At 38.9% G+C, this 16301-nt stretch overlaps 3 protein-coding genes across 4 annotated transcripts in view; 2 read left to right on the forward strand and 1 right to left on the reverse strand.

Moving 5' to 3' along the window:
* Positions 1-16301, reverse strand: part of LOC134852197 (uncharacterized) — a 353512-nt gene that overhangs the window by 183063 nt on the left and 154148 nt on the right. The window lies entirely within an intron of this gene.
* Positions 1-16301, forward strand: part of LOC134852119 (lysosome membrane protein 2-like) — an 86249-nt gene that overhangs the window by 66367 nt on the left and 3581 nt on the right. For both annotated transcript variants that reach the window (XM_063868408.1, XM_063868409.1), the window contains exons 8-9: positions 73-230; positions 4331-4462. In XM_063868408.1, coding sequence (XP_063724478.1) covers positions 73-230; positions 4331-4462 — 290 coding nt within the window. The remainder of the gene's footprint in view (positions 1-72; positions 231-4330; positions 4463-16301) is intronic.
* Positions 13534-16301, forward strand: part of LOC134852089 (ankyrin repeat and MYND domain-containing protein 1-like) — an 83178-nt gene continuing 80410 nt past the window's right edge. The window contains exon 1 of the mRNA XM_063868368.1: positions 13534-13543. The gene's annotated coding sequence lies outside the window, so the exon portion shown is untranslated. The remainder of the gene's footprint in view (positions 13544-16301) is intronic.

The following is a 16301-nucleotide window of genomic DNA, read 5'->3' on the forward strand; positions in this document are numbered from 1 at the left end:
TTTTCCAACTGTCTGATAGCTATGTTTTTTTTTTAATTTGTTGGATTTTCTTTTCATCTTAGTGTCTTTTAGGCTACATGGTGGAGTACAGGACGGGTCAGCCGATGGACATAAGCATCATCATGTCTGCGCCTCACTTCCTTTACGCGGACAACTCCACCATCAACAGTATCATTGGACTCTCACCTCCCGACAAAGACCTCCACGAGACATACGTCACCATAAATACCGTTAGATCCACTTCACGTTTGGTTTATAATCCAGTTCATTTTTGGTTTGTCCAGTTCAGGTTTGGTTGATAATCCAGTTCACTTTTGGGTTAGTTTTATCAAAAAGTATCGATCATAAGTTGTTCTTCAAGTTCAAAGAGCGTTAAGGCCATCTATTTTTTTTCTATACATTTCGCGAACTTAGGTCTTTTCAAAAAACAAGTCATTTTTTTTCTGTTTATTTGCGTTCAGTGACTCTTTTCCAACTGTCTGATGGCTTTGTTTAAATAAATTCATCATTTTGTTCGTTTTTATGATTTCAATGACATGTTTCGAATGGATAATTTGTTTTTGTTTATATTTATTGATTACCCTTGCGATATTGCAATCGGGTTTTAGACTTTTTTCCCGTAAACAACTTTGTCAACAGGACTCATTGGACTCCTGATGTACCTTGCTTTATAATGAATTCAAATTTTGTTGTGTCTCTTGAACAATTAGCTTGATGATGACCAATTCGCCTGGGACGGTAAAGATCCTGTGTTCTAATCTGACCAGGACCAGTTCTTCTCAAGTGGTAAGTATTTCGGATCGAAAAAAATGGCCTTTTATCTGTCTGCTTATGATTTGTCGGCTGTGTTGCCACATCTAAGAATCGTTTATTTAAGCTGCAGTTGCTTGTAGCATTTTAAAAACCCGGGGGAATTGAAGTTTGCTTTTCACATTGGTTAAGAGTAATCAACGTAGTAAAGTCTCTTATATAGGTCTTGCTGATTTTTTTTTGTTTTTATGTTCTGTAAAAAGTCTTAAAATATTGATGCACTTAGGTATATATGCACGTTTTGAGTTCAATTGAAATTCAGCTGCTGAATGTGACGTAAGTAGCATTCTTCAAATATGAACGTGGAAATGGCTCAAAAAACGTGAACGATTTCTAGTTTCGAAAGTGGAATTTAATTTTTAGATTTCCAACTGAATAAAAACTTTACCTGTTGATCCCGTTTTCTCAACTTAGGTTTATGTTATCAAAAAAGATCCAGTCATAAATCGTTCTAGAAATTCAAAGAGCTTAAAGGGCATCTATTTTCTTGTTGAAGTTCGAAAGTTGAGATTTTTCCCTCAAAATCTGTGTTTTTTTGTGTACTTGCGTTCATTACTCTTTTCCAATCTTCGATTGGCTGTGTTTGTTAATTTCACCAGATCAATTTGTTTAATTTTTTTCCTTTTTTGCATTTTATTGGCTTGATAGTTGTCGGTTTAATTAATATCAACTTAGTGGGCTCTTAGTACGTCGTTTTGACCAAAAAAAGTTTTTATGCGTTTTTGTGTGTGTGTGTGTGTGTGTGTGTGTGTATTCTGAGGGGAAAATTGACTTAACGTTTCTATGAGTTATAGGTATTTTCGGCTTTGTTGCCGCTCGGTAATTATAAATTCAATTCCAGTCAACCATCCGGCGCATCTGGAGCAGAGGTAAAAGGGCAGTTTTTGATAGCAAAGGGTTGCAGTTTGAATCCGGCCGGGCCCTTGCTCTGAAATAGAGTTTGTGCTTTTTCGGACTATCGTCTGTCTATTTTTTTTTGTCGGCTTGGTTCAAGCCGGCTTGGTTCATTTTTTTGTCGACCGTAGCTCAATGGTCCAGCGTTATTCCAAGTTGCTATAACCCCCATGTGTGAGACGCCAAAGCCCGGGAGTTTGATTCCAGTTGAGACATGTTTTTTGCAATTAAAAATTTTTGGCTAATTTAGATTTTTGTATAACAGTTTTTTTGTCTGCTTAGTACGAAGAAAAAACTTTGTTGAAAACTCGTAATCTTTATAGCATTTTCAAAGTGATTCAGTTATGTCCCTCATATTTTGGGCTTTTGTTAATTTTTTTTGACAAAAACGGTTTTTTGAAGCTTTTTCTTTTTTTTTTCGTTTCATTTTAATCATTAATGTTTGTATTGCAAGTGGCGTGAATCTCAGCTTCACCTCTGTGTTCATAATGTATTAAAATTTCCTTGCGTTCTCGGTCAACTTAGCCTGAAGGTAGCGAATATGCCTGGGGCGGTAAAGGCCCTGAGTTCGAATCTGACCAAGACTTCTTTAAACGGGAAATATATGTTTCAAATAAAATTGTTGGCGGCCAATTATTTGTCCGAATATCTGTTGTCGGCTTAGTTGTCTCATCTTGAAATCGTTTATTTTTTGCTGCGAGCATTTTTTCTAATATTGCTTTTACATTGACTTCGTATTTCATTCTTTGTTTTTTTTTTTATTTCGCCAAAAATAAAATCATCGGCCCAATTTATTTTGGCCTGTTTTTCATCGGCTTGATGACCTAATTGTGGATCGTTTTAAGGAAAACACAATTTTAACATTACCCTCCGCACTTCTCAATTTGATTTTACGTTTACCAATCAGTTTGTTGAAATTTTATTTTTTCTTTTCGCAATTTTTTTTCAAAAAAATTTAGTTTTTGTAAACATCACGCAAGCAATCAAATCTGAGATTAAAAATTTAATTCGAAAAACCGTTGTTGATAATTGTTCTTGCAGAAGCAGCAATTCCTTCACTTTTTGTGAGAGAAATGTTCTCTTTGGGAAAATTGATTATCTAAAACTTGCTTTTCTCTTTTTTATTTTAGGAGAGGAACAGCTAATGTTTTAGGCGAAGTAGAAGTTTTGAAATCAAACTTTTTGTGCCGCATCAATATAGCCAACTTATTCAGCTTTAAACACCTACCTCTAGCTTTGCTGGGCCTGTAGTTGTTTTTTATCGAGTCTTATGAAAAATTTGTTTCACCTAGTTTTTTTTCAATGTCTTATGTTTTTTTTTTCGACTTTTTGTAATATTTTTTTTATGTTTGTGTTGTATAGCAAGTAGTGCGTTTAGCAATTTGGTTGACCAAATTTTTTCAATGTCTAATTTTTTTTCCGACTTGTGTTGTATAGCAATTCGGTTCACCTAGTTTTTTTCAATGTCTAATTTGTTTTTTTTTTTCGATTTTTTCTATTAATTTTAAGAATGTTTGTGTTGTATAGCAAGTGGTGCGCAGCACCGCTTTGCCTCTGTGTGAAATATATGAGCACGGGGTTATATTTTTCTCGTTTTTACTGATTTTTTTATACTCGAATATAAAAAATATATTTCAATTGTATGCATTCATTTGTCAAGTTCAAGTTAACATGTAGCCTTAACAATCAAGTTATGCTGGTTTAAAAATAGTTAATTTGACCAATTTGGAAAATATACTTCGACATTTGATAAATTTACTTTGGGTTGATGGAACCAAAATTAGATCAATGACTCTTGCTTCTGAATCTGTGATCCGTTTGACTGGCGCCATGGTTATTGACATTTATTATTGACAAAAATTAATCTCAGTCGTAATTTAATTATTAGTTTTGTGAAGCCGGTTTACTTTCATTAATGAGAAAACAAAATTAGAAATCTTGTGCTCTTGAAATCTGTTCGGTGATTCAAAATATAATTATCTGCGCTTCGAGATTTAGGGGTTCTCAATCACCGAAACATTATCAACTGGAAAATATAGAAATGTCTGCTAACTGTTCAAGTGCTGAGTGGCCTATTGAGTTTTCCTAATTAGCTGAATTGGAAAAATTGTGTTAATGTGACGAGAAACGAACTCGGATAACATGGGGCTCGATCCCCCAATCTGTTGATCGAAATGCTCCTTCTCTTCTTTTCATAGTATCGTTACTAGATACTTTCGTTACTTAAATTACCAGGCTGATAAACACGTTTCAGTTAATTCCTTTTAAATATGGGCGGATCTATGTTTTCAAGAGAGGAGGAAGCGATTTTTCGAAACATCGGCAAAATTTTGACCTTGTTTTTCTAATTGATGTTCTCGGCTCTCCTGAAGAAACAGACATAAATAATTTTTGTCCAAAATCTCTGCGCTGTTTCAAAGTTTTGATGGAATTCACAAAACCCCATGTAAGTGAACTTATTGGGCTTTTTGAAAGTTTTGACGCGCTGTCTTACTCTTGGCCGCGCGCGTATAGGTATATACTGACGATATATGCGGTGACCTTTTGGGCGGCGAGGAGACGGAATTGCCGAGCCCCCATCCCCATCATAGGTCAAGAGATAAGCTTGAATGAATGTTGCCGTTAGGAGTCTGGAGTTGCGATCTCAGCTGCGAAGCGTGTGCAAGTGAACACTCAGATGAGGAAGTTCCACCTGGACAGTCTGAAGAGTCTTCCTAGCGACTGGACCTACATCCTCCCACTCTTCTGGGCCGAGGAGGTAACGGATCTTCTTAACAATTACCTTCCCTCCCCCTTATATGATATCTACTAAATAATTGGCACTCCAAATATAAAATAGCAAGTTAGTACTAGAGCTTTCAGTTTATAACTCGACATTCGCTGCATTCTTATTGGTCGGAAATTGGTCTAACTTAATCTATTTAGCATTGCCCCCACCCCTTTCGTGAAAGGGGAGGGTAATTGTTAAGTCGATCCTAGGTAACTAATAAGAATGATTAAGTGTTCTCAATTGAGAAGATTATACATGTGTGATATAGTGTCCCTTCGGATGGCTGTGGACAGCTATATCGTCGTTTATTGATAATGTTGTAAGCTGTTCGAATATTAATTAGCGCTACTGGCTATCGATTGTTATTGATTGTTTCCATAATTTATATGTCTCGAGCGGTTAAGACTTATCTTGCTTTTAAGGACGCAGGATTCGGTTCTTAACTTCTGGAATATCGCTAGTCGATCGGCGCAAGTTAGAGCATGATTCTAATATTTTATTCTCTTCAAGTCTACCCAATTGATTAGTAGCTCGGTATAAATCTCCTATGGTTGGTATTAATTACCATCAATATTTACATAGTTAAATAAATATAAATGTATGAACTTCATTTCATTAACAAGGCTAATTATGTAATCTAATATAGCATAAGAATGCATGACGTCATGTAGTGATGTCACACTGCCTCACAAGAAGAAATCTTCCCGGGTGGTTTTCAGTTTTTGACTGTTTACAGTTAAAATAATTAAGTTTAAAATCGACAATCAGATTGACAAAATATATACTGCTACAGGAAAATGAGTAATTGAACTATCAAGTTATCACAAAAATAATTAACATTCATTGGTTTAGAAGCACAGGTTATTACTTCAATTTACATTATATGAAAGAGAATTCAATTGAGTTTAAATGGGAAATATTTTAATGGGGGTAGGAAGCCACATTGAGTCGGGTTATGGGAGGTAAATGATAGATGAATGAATCAAGTGTATGATAGCAAAATAGGTTCAGTTGTCAACTATAACTAAGTTTGCGGTGCAAGTACTGTAGTGTCGTGTAGCAGACGATTGTTGTTCGTCGCTTCGTTGTTTTTATCTTCTTTCTTTGTTGGTTGCTAGTCATTTCTTTTGTTCCATTGGTGCCCGAATTGGTTGTTGCTTTTTCAAATGAGGTGACTTCAGTCTTTTCGTGGCCTCTTCAATTGCGAATAGATTTCCAACAATTTCACAGTTATCTGTTTTGTCGAATTATTCACTTTTTTGTTGAAGTTTGCAACTAGGAAAGCAATTTGTACTCTGGTGTACGTGCGTAAAAGTTGAACTTGGTTTTTCAGATTGTGTTCTCAGGAGTCATCGTTTCTTCTTCCATTAGGCGTGTTGTGCCTTAGTTGGCCTTACTCCCTGAATGAAGGCGATAAGCTTCCTTGATTGTTGTCAGATTTCCACTATTTCGACGAAGGTTTTGCATTTTGTCGCAATCAACGTCTTTTTGTGCTGAATCTGGCTTTTGTGGTCTGTCGTCGTGTTTTCTACAGACGTTGTAAATCACTCGTATAGGCTATTCAGGCATTTTGCTGGTTCGCCTGAGCAAAATTTGGCATCAGTTAGAATTAAAATTGATGAATTTCAGTTTTTCATCAAATTTGTTGATATTTATGATGTTCTAATTAGCTGTTAAAGTTCGCGTGTTGTTTTTCAGCAATGCTTGTAAACTTTCAGGGTTGTCCTAACAATTCCGTTGGATCTTTGCTGGCTCATTTGAGTGTTTTCTTTCCGCATTTCTGCAAAGATATCCCTCGAAAGTTATTATTTTTTTGTTTTTCCTATACTAATACATGGGAATGTTGAGAATTGATGCATGTCACCAATTTTTGGTCTGCTAGTGGACCAAATTCGTGCCTAATCGTCATTGGTGATTTGAAGATCAATGAGCTTAAAAATTTTGAATTTCCTTCGACTCGTTGATGGGGGGCGAAAAACTTTTTTATTCGTAATGCTTAAACATGGGAGGTTGAGGTGTTTTTTGATATCTCGAGTTCTATACATTTCCTCCTGCGCTGCGCTTCTGCAGGCTTCTCATTGGTGCTACAGAGCTCACTGGTGTCAAAATTTTTGAGATTCGATCACTGAGTTGTCGGGGTGCTCGAAACTTTTTTATTCGTGATCTTAATACATGGGAGGTTGAGGTGTTTTTTGATATCTCGAGTTCTATACATTTCCTCCTGCGCTGCGCTTCTGCAGGCTCCTCATTGGTGCTACAGAGCTGACTGGTGTCAAAATTTTCGAGATTCGATCACTGAGTTGTCGGGGTGCTCGAAACTTTTTTATTCGTGATCTTAATACATGGGAGGTTGAGGTGTTTTTTGATATCTCGAGTTCTATACATTTCATCCTGCGCTGCGCTTCTGCAGGCTCCTCGTTGGTGCTACAGAGCTCACTGGTGTCAAAATTTTCGAGATTCAATCACTGAGTTGTCGGGGTGCTCGAAACTTTTTTATTCGTGATCTTAATACATGGGAGGTTGAGGTGTTTTTTGATATCTTAAGTTCTATACATTTCCTCCTGCGCCAGGCTTCTGTAGCGTCATTTGGGGTCATATGATGATGATTGAGGGGGTCGATATTGTTGTCAGACGTATATGAAGACTTTGATGTCTGTTTTTCGGAAGATTTCGAAGATTATGTTAAAAACCGTATTTTCTCGTAGTTTATCAAGTCCACATCCTATCTTGGGAAGAGCGATTTGTTTGATTCCTTGTTCGATTAGCTGTTTCTTCATGCAGCGGAGGCTGCGTGTAAGATCATAGTAAGACGGTTTATTGAAATATTGCGTTTTTGTCACTAGATTGAATATTGATTTGTTTTGAGAAGGAATGTGCATTGATACTGAGGCCCCAACTTGTGGTGTTTCGATCGACTTCAACGTGGGCTGTAGTGGCAAATGTTTTGAATGCATGCATGAACGGTACTAGCTGATATCCGGATTTTTCGTCATAGATAAATAAAGATTTTGATGTTAGTTTTTCCGAAAATGTCGCAAATTAGGCTGAAAACTCTACTTTCTTTCAATTTATCGAGTCCACATCCAATTTTTGGCATGGCTATTGCGTTTATTCCTTTCTGCAATAGCTGCTGCTTCATGCAGTTGAGGCTTCTTGACAAATCGTAGTATGTTGGCTTGTCAAAGAATTGTGATTTTGTAACCAGGTTGAAAATTGACTTGTTTTCCCAAGGCAAAGACACAGCAACTGATGACCCAACTATTGGTGTTTCAATGCTTTGTAGTGTTGGCCTCATACATGGATAGGCACTGCTGATTTGTCGTGCTACTCCTTTGTTCATGTGAAAGTCACTTGAGACACAGTGCGCTATAGAGCCTGGGAACTGTAAAACATTTCCTGGTCCAACAAAGATATTTGGTTCATCGTAGATTGAGTTCACCGAATCTTTGCTGCTTCCAGGTCCGTCTTTACGTTTAGTTTTAGTCAGTTGCTTCGCTCGTTGTACACTGTCCTTTATTATATTTCTTTTCGTTTCGCGTGGAGGGAAAGATCCATTTGCCTCTTCTACCTTCTTCTTTATTTTTGATCGGTTTTCGTTTTGAGTTGATCTTGGACTGAACGTTATTGGAGCCACTTCGTGTCCATCTACTGTTCGTAGGCTGAATGTGCGCAGTTGCAATTCGCGTGGTGGTATTGGGTGATATCTCACATCGTTGTTGAAGCGCGTTTGGCAAAATATTTTGTCTCGCGCTTCGACTGCTGCTTTGCGCTTCGTTCGCGAGGTTTCTTGGGCCATGTTTTGTCCATCGTTTTCGAGATTAACTGTAGTAGGCATTGTTACCACTGCCTCGTTCATTGGTTCGTCGTTAATTAATCCATCGTTGTATTCAAACTCAGGTGGAGCTAATGGTTCTGGATCTGGGTCCGGTGGAAGTGCTGGTGGCGGCGGTGCTGCTATTGGTAGCGGTACCAGAGGTAATGGTGCAACTATTGGTGCTGCTGCGGGAATTGGGACTGCTGCAGGAGCGATTGGGGCTGCTGCGGGTCCTCCAAGAGGTACTGACAGTCGGATTCGAGCAGGTGCATCGGGAAAGTTGCTTTGTCCACCGGTTGCGGGTTGGATGTCGTCTAAGAGTTTGGGCAAAGAATCGTCGAAGAGTCCTGGTTCACTTCGATATTTACCAAGTGAGGGATCCGTTTCAAATTTGCTTGGATCAATAGTCTCGAGATCTTCTGGTTGATGCTGTGGAATAACAGGTCTGAGACGAATCCGGTGTACGCATTGTGTGAAATTAGTTCCCATTTTACGAATGATGTAGTTTGAATTTGTCAATACTTTTTCAACTCTGTACAATGGTATCCAGACTTGCATTGATTTGCTCCCAAAATCTGATTGTGTTGTCAACAGAGGATTTAATAATAAACAAAATGAATGCTGTTTCAGTGGCTGGGCAAGTGCTTTTTGATCGTAATATCCTCGGTATTTATGGTAAGCTGAAATTAAGTTCTTTTTCGTTTCTTTGAACTTTTCTAGCATCGCATCTTGCATTGCCGTAACAAAATCAGATTCAGCTGTTACTGTTTCAATTGCTTTCGTTGAGAAGCGGAGATCAAGTGGTTTTGTCGGTTCTCTTCCATGGAAAATTGAGCTTGGGCAGCATCCAATTGATGAAGAGTATGAAGTATTGTGGATAAATGTTGCCAGTGGGACATATTTGTGCCAGTCCGACCATTGTTCATTGGTGTTCAGCTTTAGGATTCGTTTAAGTGGTCCATGAGATCGTTCGACAAGACCGATAGTCTGCGGGTGTTTTAGTGTGGCATGGTTAAGTTGAATTTCGAGCAATGTCGTCAATTCGTGCATCAGTTCTGAAGTAAATGTCTTTCCAAGATCAGCTAGAATCTTCTTCGGGATATAACTATGAACAAAGAACATCTTTGTAAGTTCTCTTGCAACAGTATCAGCGCTAGCATTCGTCAATGGTGCTGCAAACAAGTATTTCGAGAATACATCGATTCCAGTGAGAACAAACTTGTAGACTGGTGACTTCATTGGTCCAACTATATCAATTTGCATCATATCGCCTGGGAAACATTGCAATGATGAAATTGGTTGTAATGGTGGAATCTGGTGCTTTGCCGTTGCTTGTTTGAGTTGCAGACACGTCAGGCAATTTTTAATCGTATTTTTTAGAAATTCAGTGAAGCCGGGAAGGTAAAATCGTTTTCTAAACTCTTCTGATGTCCTTGTCATTCCAAGATGTCCGCCAGTTGGCGAGTTGTGGAGTCGATACACAACTTCTTTCCAACGATGTTTAGGTAGGCAGTATTGTTTATACTTCACCTTTCCTGTGTCATCGAAGAAGTTTCGGTACAGAATGTCGTTTTCAAGTATGAGTCGATTAAATTGCTTCGCATATTTCTTCTTTCGACTGTTTTCGTACGTGAGGTTTGGAACTTGTTCGTTCCGTATCCAGTTCTTCACATCTTCGATATCAGGATCCTTTTCTTGTTCATTTTTCAGATTGAGAACTTCATGACTCAAATTCAGGTCATGAAAGATGTCAGCAGGATCGGGATATCCAACTGCGGCAATTAATGGTCCTGATAGTCGGACGAAGTTTTGTGGTTGAATAGTATCGCTATCGTCTTGCGTGTTGAGCTCTCGCATAACGTTTTCATAGAGTCCTAGTTCAATCAATTGTGTTCTCAGATTATCGTCAAGTTTCTTCTTTTCGGGAAAGATCTCCTCCATTGGTTGGATCAGGTTGAAAGATGCATCAGGTACTTTAGCTGTCGTGTCGATTTGAATCTCTCGTACCGGAATTTTGTCCGTCAGTTTCAGGGAGAGAGAAGCTGCTGGGTCTGTTTGCATTCGTGAGAGAAAATCTGCTGCATAATTTGCTTTTCCAGGTATATGCGCGATGATGATGTTAAATGCCATGACTCGATCCAAGAAATTCCAAACTGATGGTGGAATGGTTTTTGCTTGAAAAAACTGTGTCAGGCTCCGATTATCAGTCAGTATTATCACTGGTTTGGATGATCCCCAAATGAAATGAGAGAAATGATCGAGGGCAAAATATAGAGCTAAGAACTCTTTGTAGTATATGGAGAACTTCAGTTGTGCTGTATTGAAGAGTCTTGATCCAAAAGACACTGGTGCATACGTTTTCATGTGCACTTTTATTGTCAGTCTTCACATAGTCTTCAACCATGAGCACAAAACCGGTTCCATGATAGCTTGCATCACAGAGTATTACGTATTGTAATCCTGGTTTTGGTAACCGAAGTGTTATGTCTGTTGTTTGTATCAGATCATGCTTTAGCACTTCGAGACTTTTGTGGTGCTCCTCAGCCGTTTGAAAAGCAACATCTTTTCTGAGGAGTCGATAAAATGGTATCAGTTTTTCTCCTAGGCTTGGCATATAGTTGCGAAAAAACTGTACAAAACCGATTAGTCGTTTAACTTGTTTTACAGTTTGTGGCATTTTAATTTTCTTTAAGAACGTGGAGATTTTCTCTTGTTCCGGTGACACTCCTGCTGGTGTGATTATGTTACCCAGGAACTTCAGTCTTTGTGTTCCGATCTCACATTTGTTCGGCGACAATTTAAGTCCTGACTTCCGTACACATTCGAATATTTTCGAAAGGGTCGGTATCATTTCATCGAAGTTATACACAGCGCTCCCTATGTCATCCATGAATTGTGTACATAGGTCCGCAGCTAAGCATGGATCAAGGTAGTGTCGGATAAAAGAACTAAATCCTGTTACTGATTTACTTAGACCTTGAGCCAGGCATTTGTATGCGTAAGTTCGTGAACCGAAGTTAAATGCCAAAAGTTGGACTGAAAGGTCATCTGCCATTTGCACACAGTGGTATGCTTGTGAGCAATCAAGTTTGGTAAACAAGCTCTTTCCTGCGAAGTGGTTCGAAGCATCGGTCATGTTTGAGATCGGAAAGTTGCTGTTGATATAGTCATTCTTGAGTGAATGGTTTATCCTTCTGAGGTCAATCAACATCCGCAATTTACCAGATGGCTTTCGATGTGCAAATAGTGGACTACTGTATTTTGAATGTGACAATGTTGTTATAAGTCCATAATAGTGCATAAGGGCAAGTTCCACTGTCAATTCGTGTCGCAAATGTATCGGCGTAGGTGGTCCTTGTGTATACAGAGGTCGTGTGTGTTCCGGTTTTAGTTTGATTTTGAGGTCGGAATTGTACCCAACATCGAATCTATGTTTGGCAAAGATGTCCGAAAAGTCAACAAGCAAATCTTCTACTTTTGACCTTTGGTCTTCTGTCAACACTGAATTCTCCCACTTAAAGTTCTTGATAAATTTCAATCGATCTTGACATTTCGTTTTCGGTTCAAGTTTTTCAAGACCTTGAAAATGAAGAATTTGGTCGTAAATGTCGCGTTGGATTTGAGGAAGTAATTCAGGGTTTTGACATGTTTCAGGCGTAGGAAACCAAAATTTTTCATACTCAGGTTCATGCTTCATTTGGGGCTGCTGACTATCACACGATTGTTGAATTAGCTCATTAATGCCCATTTCAATATCGTCCGGGTGGTTCATTTTTGCAAATGCAATCATTTCAGGTTCGATGGGGAATAAATTTTCTGCTTCTTTCAGAGTCAGAATTGAAAATTTCCCAATTTCGGTTTTGAAAGGCAAAGTAATGTGATGATCGGTGATGTTAAACGCTGTGATATACAACAGGTTGTTTTTCAGCACTTCGCTTATTGAAGAAGTGAACGCAATGTCACAGTTTTCTTCAAATTCCTGAGCTGGAATCAAGATTCCGGTAGTTTTTTCCATGTCTTGACATGTGTTCTCTAGCTGGCATTCTACAAGAATTGTCTGATGCGGGGCTATTGTTTGACGTTTTGTCAGAAGCAAAGGGAATTTTTTCACTCTATTGACTCTTCTTGGCTCGTTTGGAGGTTTTATTTCGTTGATTTGAAGGGTCATGTCTTTGAAATGCAGTAGATTATACTTCGGACAGACATGGATATGATGTTTTTTATAGAAAGGATTTCCTAGAATTATTGAATTGGCTGCATGAAGAACGAGAAATGATTCTATAAAGGTCATGTCTGCCAATCGGAATTCTAACGTTACTTCAGTTTCAATGGAGACTTGCTGTCCTCCTGCCATTCTAACTCTCTTCAGTTTGGGTTCATTTACTTCAAGAGGGCGAAATAGCGATTTTTCTTCTTTTAGGTCTTCAAATGTCTGTTTTGAGATAACATTTGCGCAGGCTCCTGTATCGACCAGGGCTCTACGTTGTAATCCCGATGAGAAACGTAATTTCGTGTACGTCAGTACTGTTCCTTCCGCAGGGATTATTGCGTAAAGGCTAAGTATCTCATCAGGTTGGAAAAGTTCGTTAGGTGATGATTTAGGTGATTTCGATGATTTAGGGGGCTGACTCAGTGGCTTTATTAGTTTTTTGGCTCGTTTGGAAACGGGAAGTTTTGTCCGCGTCCTTGTGGTTTCTGTCGCCACCAGCATTGACTTGCTGTGTTGTTAAATTTTCCACAAACGTCACAAAATTTGGCTGATGATCGCACCATTGGTCCAAAAGGTCCGTTGGGATTTTGCGTTTCAGCTTGAGGCATTTGATTTACGACAAATTGTTGCGTCGGATATTTCTGGGACTGTTGAAATTGTGCTGATGGATGCATTTGAACCATTGGCTGTTGATTTTGGTACATGTTTGGGTACTGCTGATTTTGGGGGTACAGTTGCGAATATGGCTGTTGTGCAACTGGTGGCATATGGTGAAAGTTTGGCTGACTATTGTTGAAATCAAATTTATTTTGCCAATTATTTCTACGTCTTCCGCCTCTGTTGCCTCGTTGTTGTCCATACCCATTATTTTGGTTTGGCTGATAGCCACTATACTGATCACTCTAACTGTTGTTGTTCCGATTTTGTTCGGGAAGCGGATTCGATTGTTTATTCGACTGCTCAGTTATTTGTGATCTCATTTCGTTAAGCTGCTTCTCCATTTTTTCCTGATTTGTGGACAATTTTGTGATAGCGCTTATTAAATTTTCTGAGACTTTGTCGTTTACTTCGTTGAATCCGTCTTCCGGGTAATCGTCTTTTCGGCAAATCTCACGAATTGTGATTTGCTTCTTGGTCAGGTTGCACAGTTCCTGAACTGTAGTTGCAGGTGGTTGTTCCATCAGTTTTGATCTCAGCCAACCTGGCATTCCCTTAATGAACAGTCGTTTAATTTGTTCATTTCGGTTGTCATGTACAGCATCTATCCTTTCTTGCCTTTGAGCAGTTTCTCGGTGGAATCGTGCTGCTTCTGCTGCTGCAGGTGCTCCAATTATTGCAGGATCAATTGGGGCGACAGCTGGCAAATCTGGTGTCGGATACGCTCGCTGCGCTTTTTTCGTTAAGTTGACCAAGAAATTCTCTGGGGTATCTGTTTTCGGGTTGAATCGCAGTTGTTCTAAATTCAAAACGTGGATTTCTTGAAGTTGGGGGTTGCAAAAGTGATTCCTCAGGGCTATGAGACTCGCGGGAACGTTCGCTCGAGTTGCTGGTCCTAGTGTCTGGTAGAATCGCAGCGCGTTGTCTCGTAGGTGCAGTTGCAAGAAGTTCGCTTGTTGTGCGTTTGGTATCGCTGCTACTCCGATGTAGCCTTGAAAAAGTTGCTCGAATTCTGAAAAGTCTTCTTTTTCCGTTCCTCCATAGGGTTCGACCGAAACTTGCGCGTGTGCCATCGTAATACAGTCGAATGAATATCAGGGTGATACAGTTGATGATAAGATACAGCACTTATTCAATTTAGGGGGAACACTAGGGAGTTTGTTATATAAATTAGCGGTCAAAGAAGGCTAGCAGTATCACTGATCAGATTTATTGATGCAATTATATGGTTGTGCTAAAGGTTCCGTTACTTCACTTCTATGGTGGGGAAACTTAATGACAATTATATCAATTTACTGCAGGTTTGAGTTTTGAGTTTGTTTTAACTAACTGTTTTTTGTTGATTGTTGAAAAACCTGTAGATTTGCTTTCTTTGTCTGCCTTGTCAGTAGCTCAGCTGCCCTGCCTTCTGACTGGAACAAGAAGTAGTGATGTTGTAGGTCACAATCCACATCTGCTTCTGTAGATTGGAGAAACTTTCAGCCCGGAGATGTTGAGAAGTTGAGGCTGTCTTCTTTTTCTCCCTGTCTGTCTCAGTTGTTCGCTGAATGTTGCTCTGCTTTCCACATCTGAGCGTTGCTGGGTGAAACGGGTTGTGTTGCCCTGTTCTGTTTCAGCAAAGTGCGGTTGTCGTTGTCCGCTCGTGTGTTGTAGTTTTCAATTGCCGATGACTTTTGGTGAATCCAGAAGTAGAATCTTCCGCGACAGTCACCATGTGATATAATGTGTTGTTCCAACAGTCACCATGTGTTGGTGTTTTTTGATATCTCGAGTTCTATACATTTCCTCCTGCGCTGCGCTTCTGCAGGCTCCTCATTGGTGCTACAGATCCCACTCCTGTCACCATGTGATATAGTGTCCCTTCGGATGGCTGTGGACAGCTATATCGTCGTTTATTGATAATGTTGTAAGCTGTTCGAATATTAATTAGCGCTACTGGCTATCGATTGTTATTGATTGTTTCCATAATTTATATGTCTCGAGCGGTTAAGACTTATCTTGCTTTTAAGGACGCAGGATTCGGTTCTTAACTTCTGGAATATCGCTAGTCGATCGGCGCAAGTTAGAGCATGATTCTAATATTTTATTCTCTTCAAGTCTACCCAATTGATTAGTAGCTCGGTATAAATCTCCTATGGTTGGTATTAATTACCATCAATATTTACATAGTTAAATAAATATAAATGTATGAACTTCATTTCATTAACAAGGCTAATTATGTAATCTAATATAGCATAAGAATGCATGACGTCATGTAGTGATGTCACACTGACTTCCTTTCGTTTTCGGTTCAAGTCTACCCAATTGATTAGTAGCTCGGTATAAATTTCCTATGGTTGGTATTAATTACCATCAATATTTACATAGTTAAATAAATATAAATGTATGAACTTCATTTCATTAACAAGGCTAATTATGTAATCTAATATAGCATAAGAATGCATGACGTCATGTAGTGATGTCACAACATGTAACCAGGGGCGGATCTAGATTTTTCTCGAGGGGGGGGACGTTTTTAGGTAATTTTTTTGGAAAACTTTGACCAAAAATTTGTGTTATTTCGGCGCTCGCTTCCCCCTCAAAATTAGTATATATTGGCGCCTTAAGAAAAATTTTAGGGTCCATCACCAAAATGGATATCTCAAAATAGTTTTAGGGGGGACCCTTTGCGTCGGCAGGGGGTCGAACTCCTGAGGAGGGCGCCCGTCCCCCTTATTCCGCTGATGCTTGTAACTATAATGATAATAAATGGTTTTCAAATGAAAAGCATTCATAAATCAATTAACAAGACTGCTCGTATCAGTGCGAAGCCCTGAATGTTCCGACTGCCCGTTAAGGTTTATGGAGCAGTAATATCATTAAAAAATTAAAAGTAATAAAACAAAATGATTTTTTTTTAAATTTGAAATTTTTTAAATAAAAATCATCCCCCCCCCCACATGCCATATAAAGTACAAAAGGATAGATTTTGCTACTTGTAACAAATTAATTATGGCAAATAAGCTTCATTAAATCAATGTGGAACGATTTCTAAGACGGATTAACTCTCCGCTTACGCGTTAATAGCGCGAAATATATCGCGCGTTAATTGTCCCAAAATGGCAATCTTTAAACCCCCATAACTTTACGAAAAATGATCACAGGTG

The sequence above is a fragment of the Symsagittifera roscoffensis genome, chromosome 7 (assembly GCF_963678635.1).
Source record: "Symsagittifera roscoffensis chromosome 7, txSymRosc1.1, whole genome shotgun sequence".
Classification (NCBI taxonomy): Eukaryota; Metazoa; Xenacoelomorpha; order Acoela; family Convolutidae; genus Symsagittifera; species Symsagittifera roscoffensis.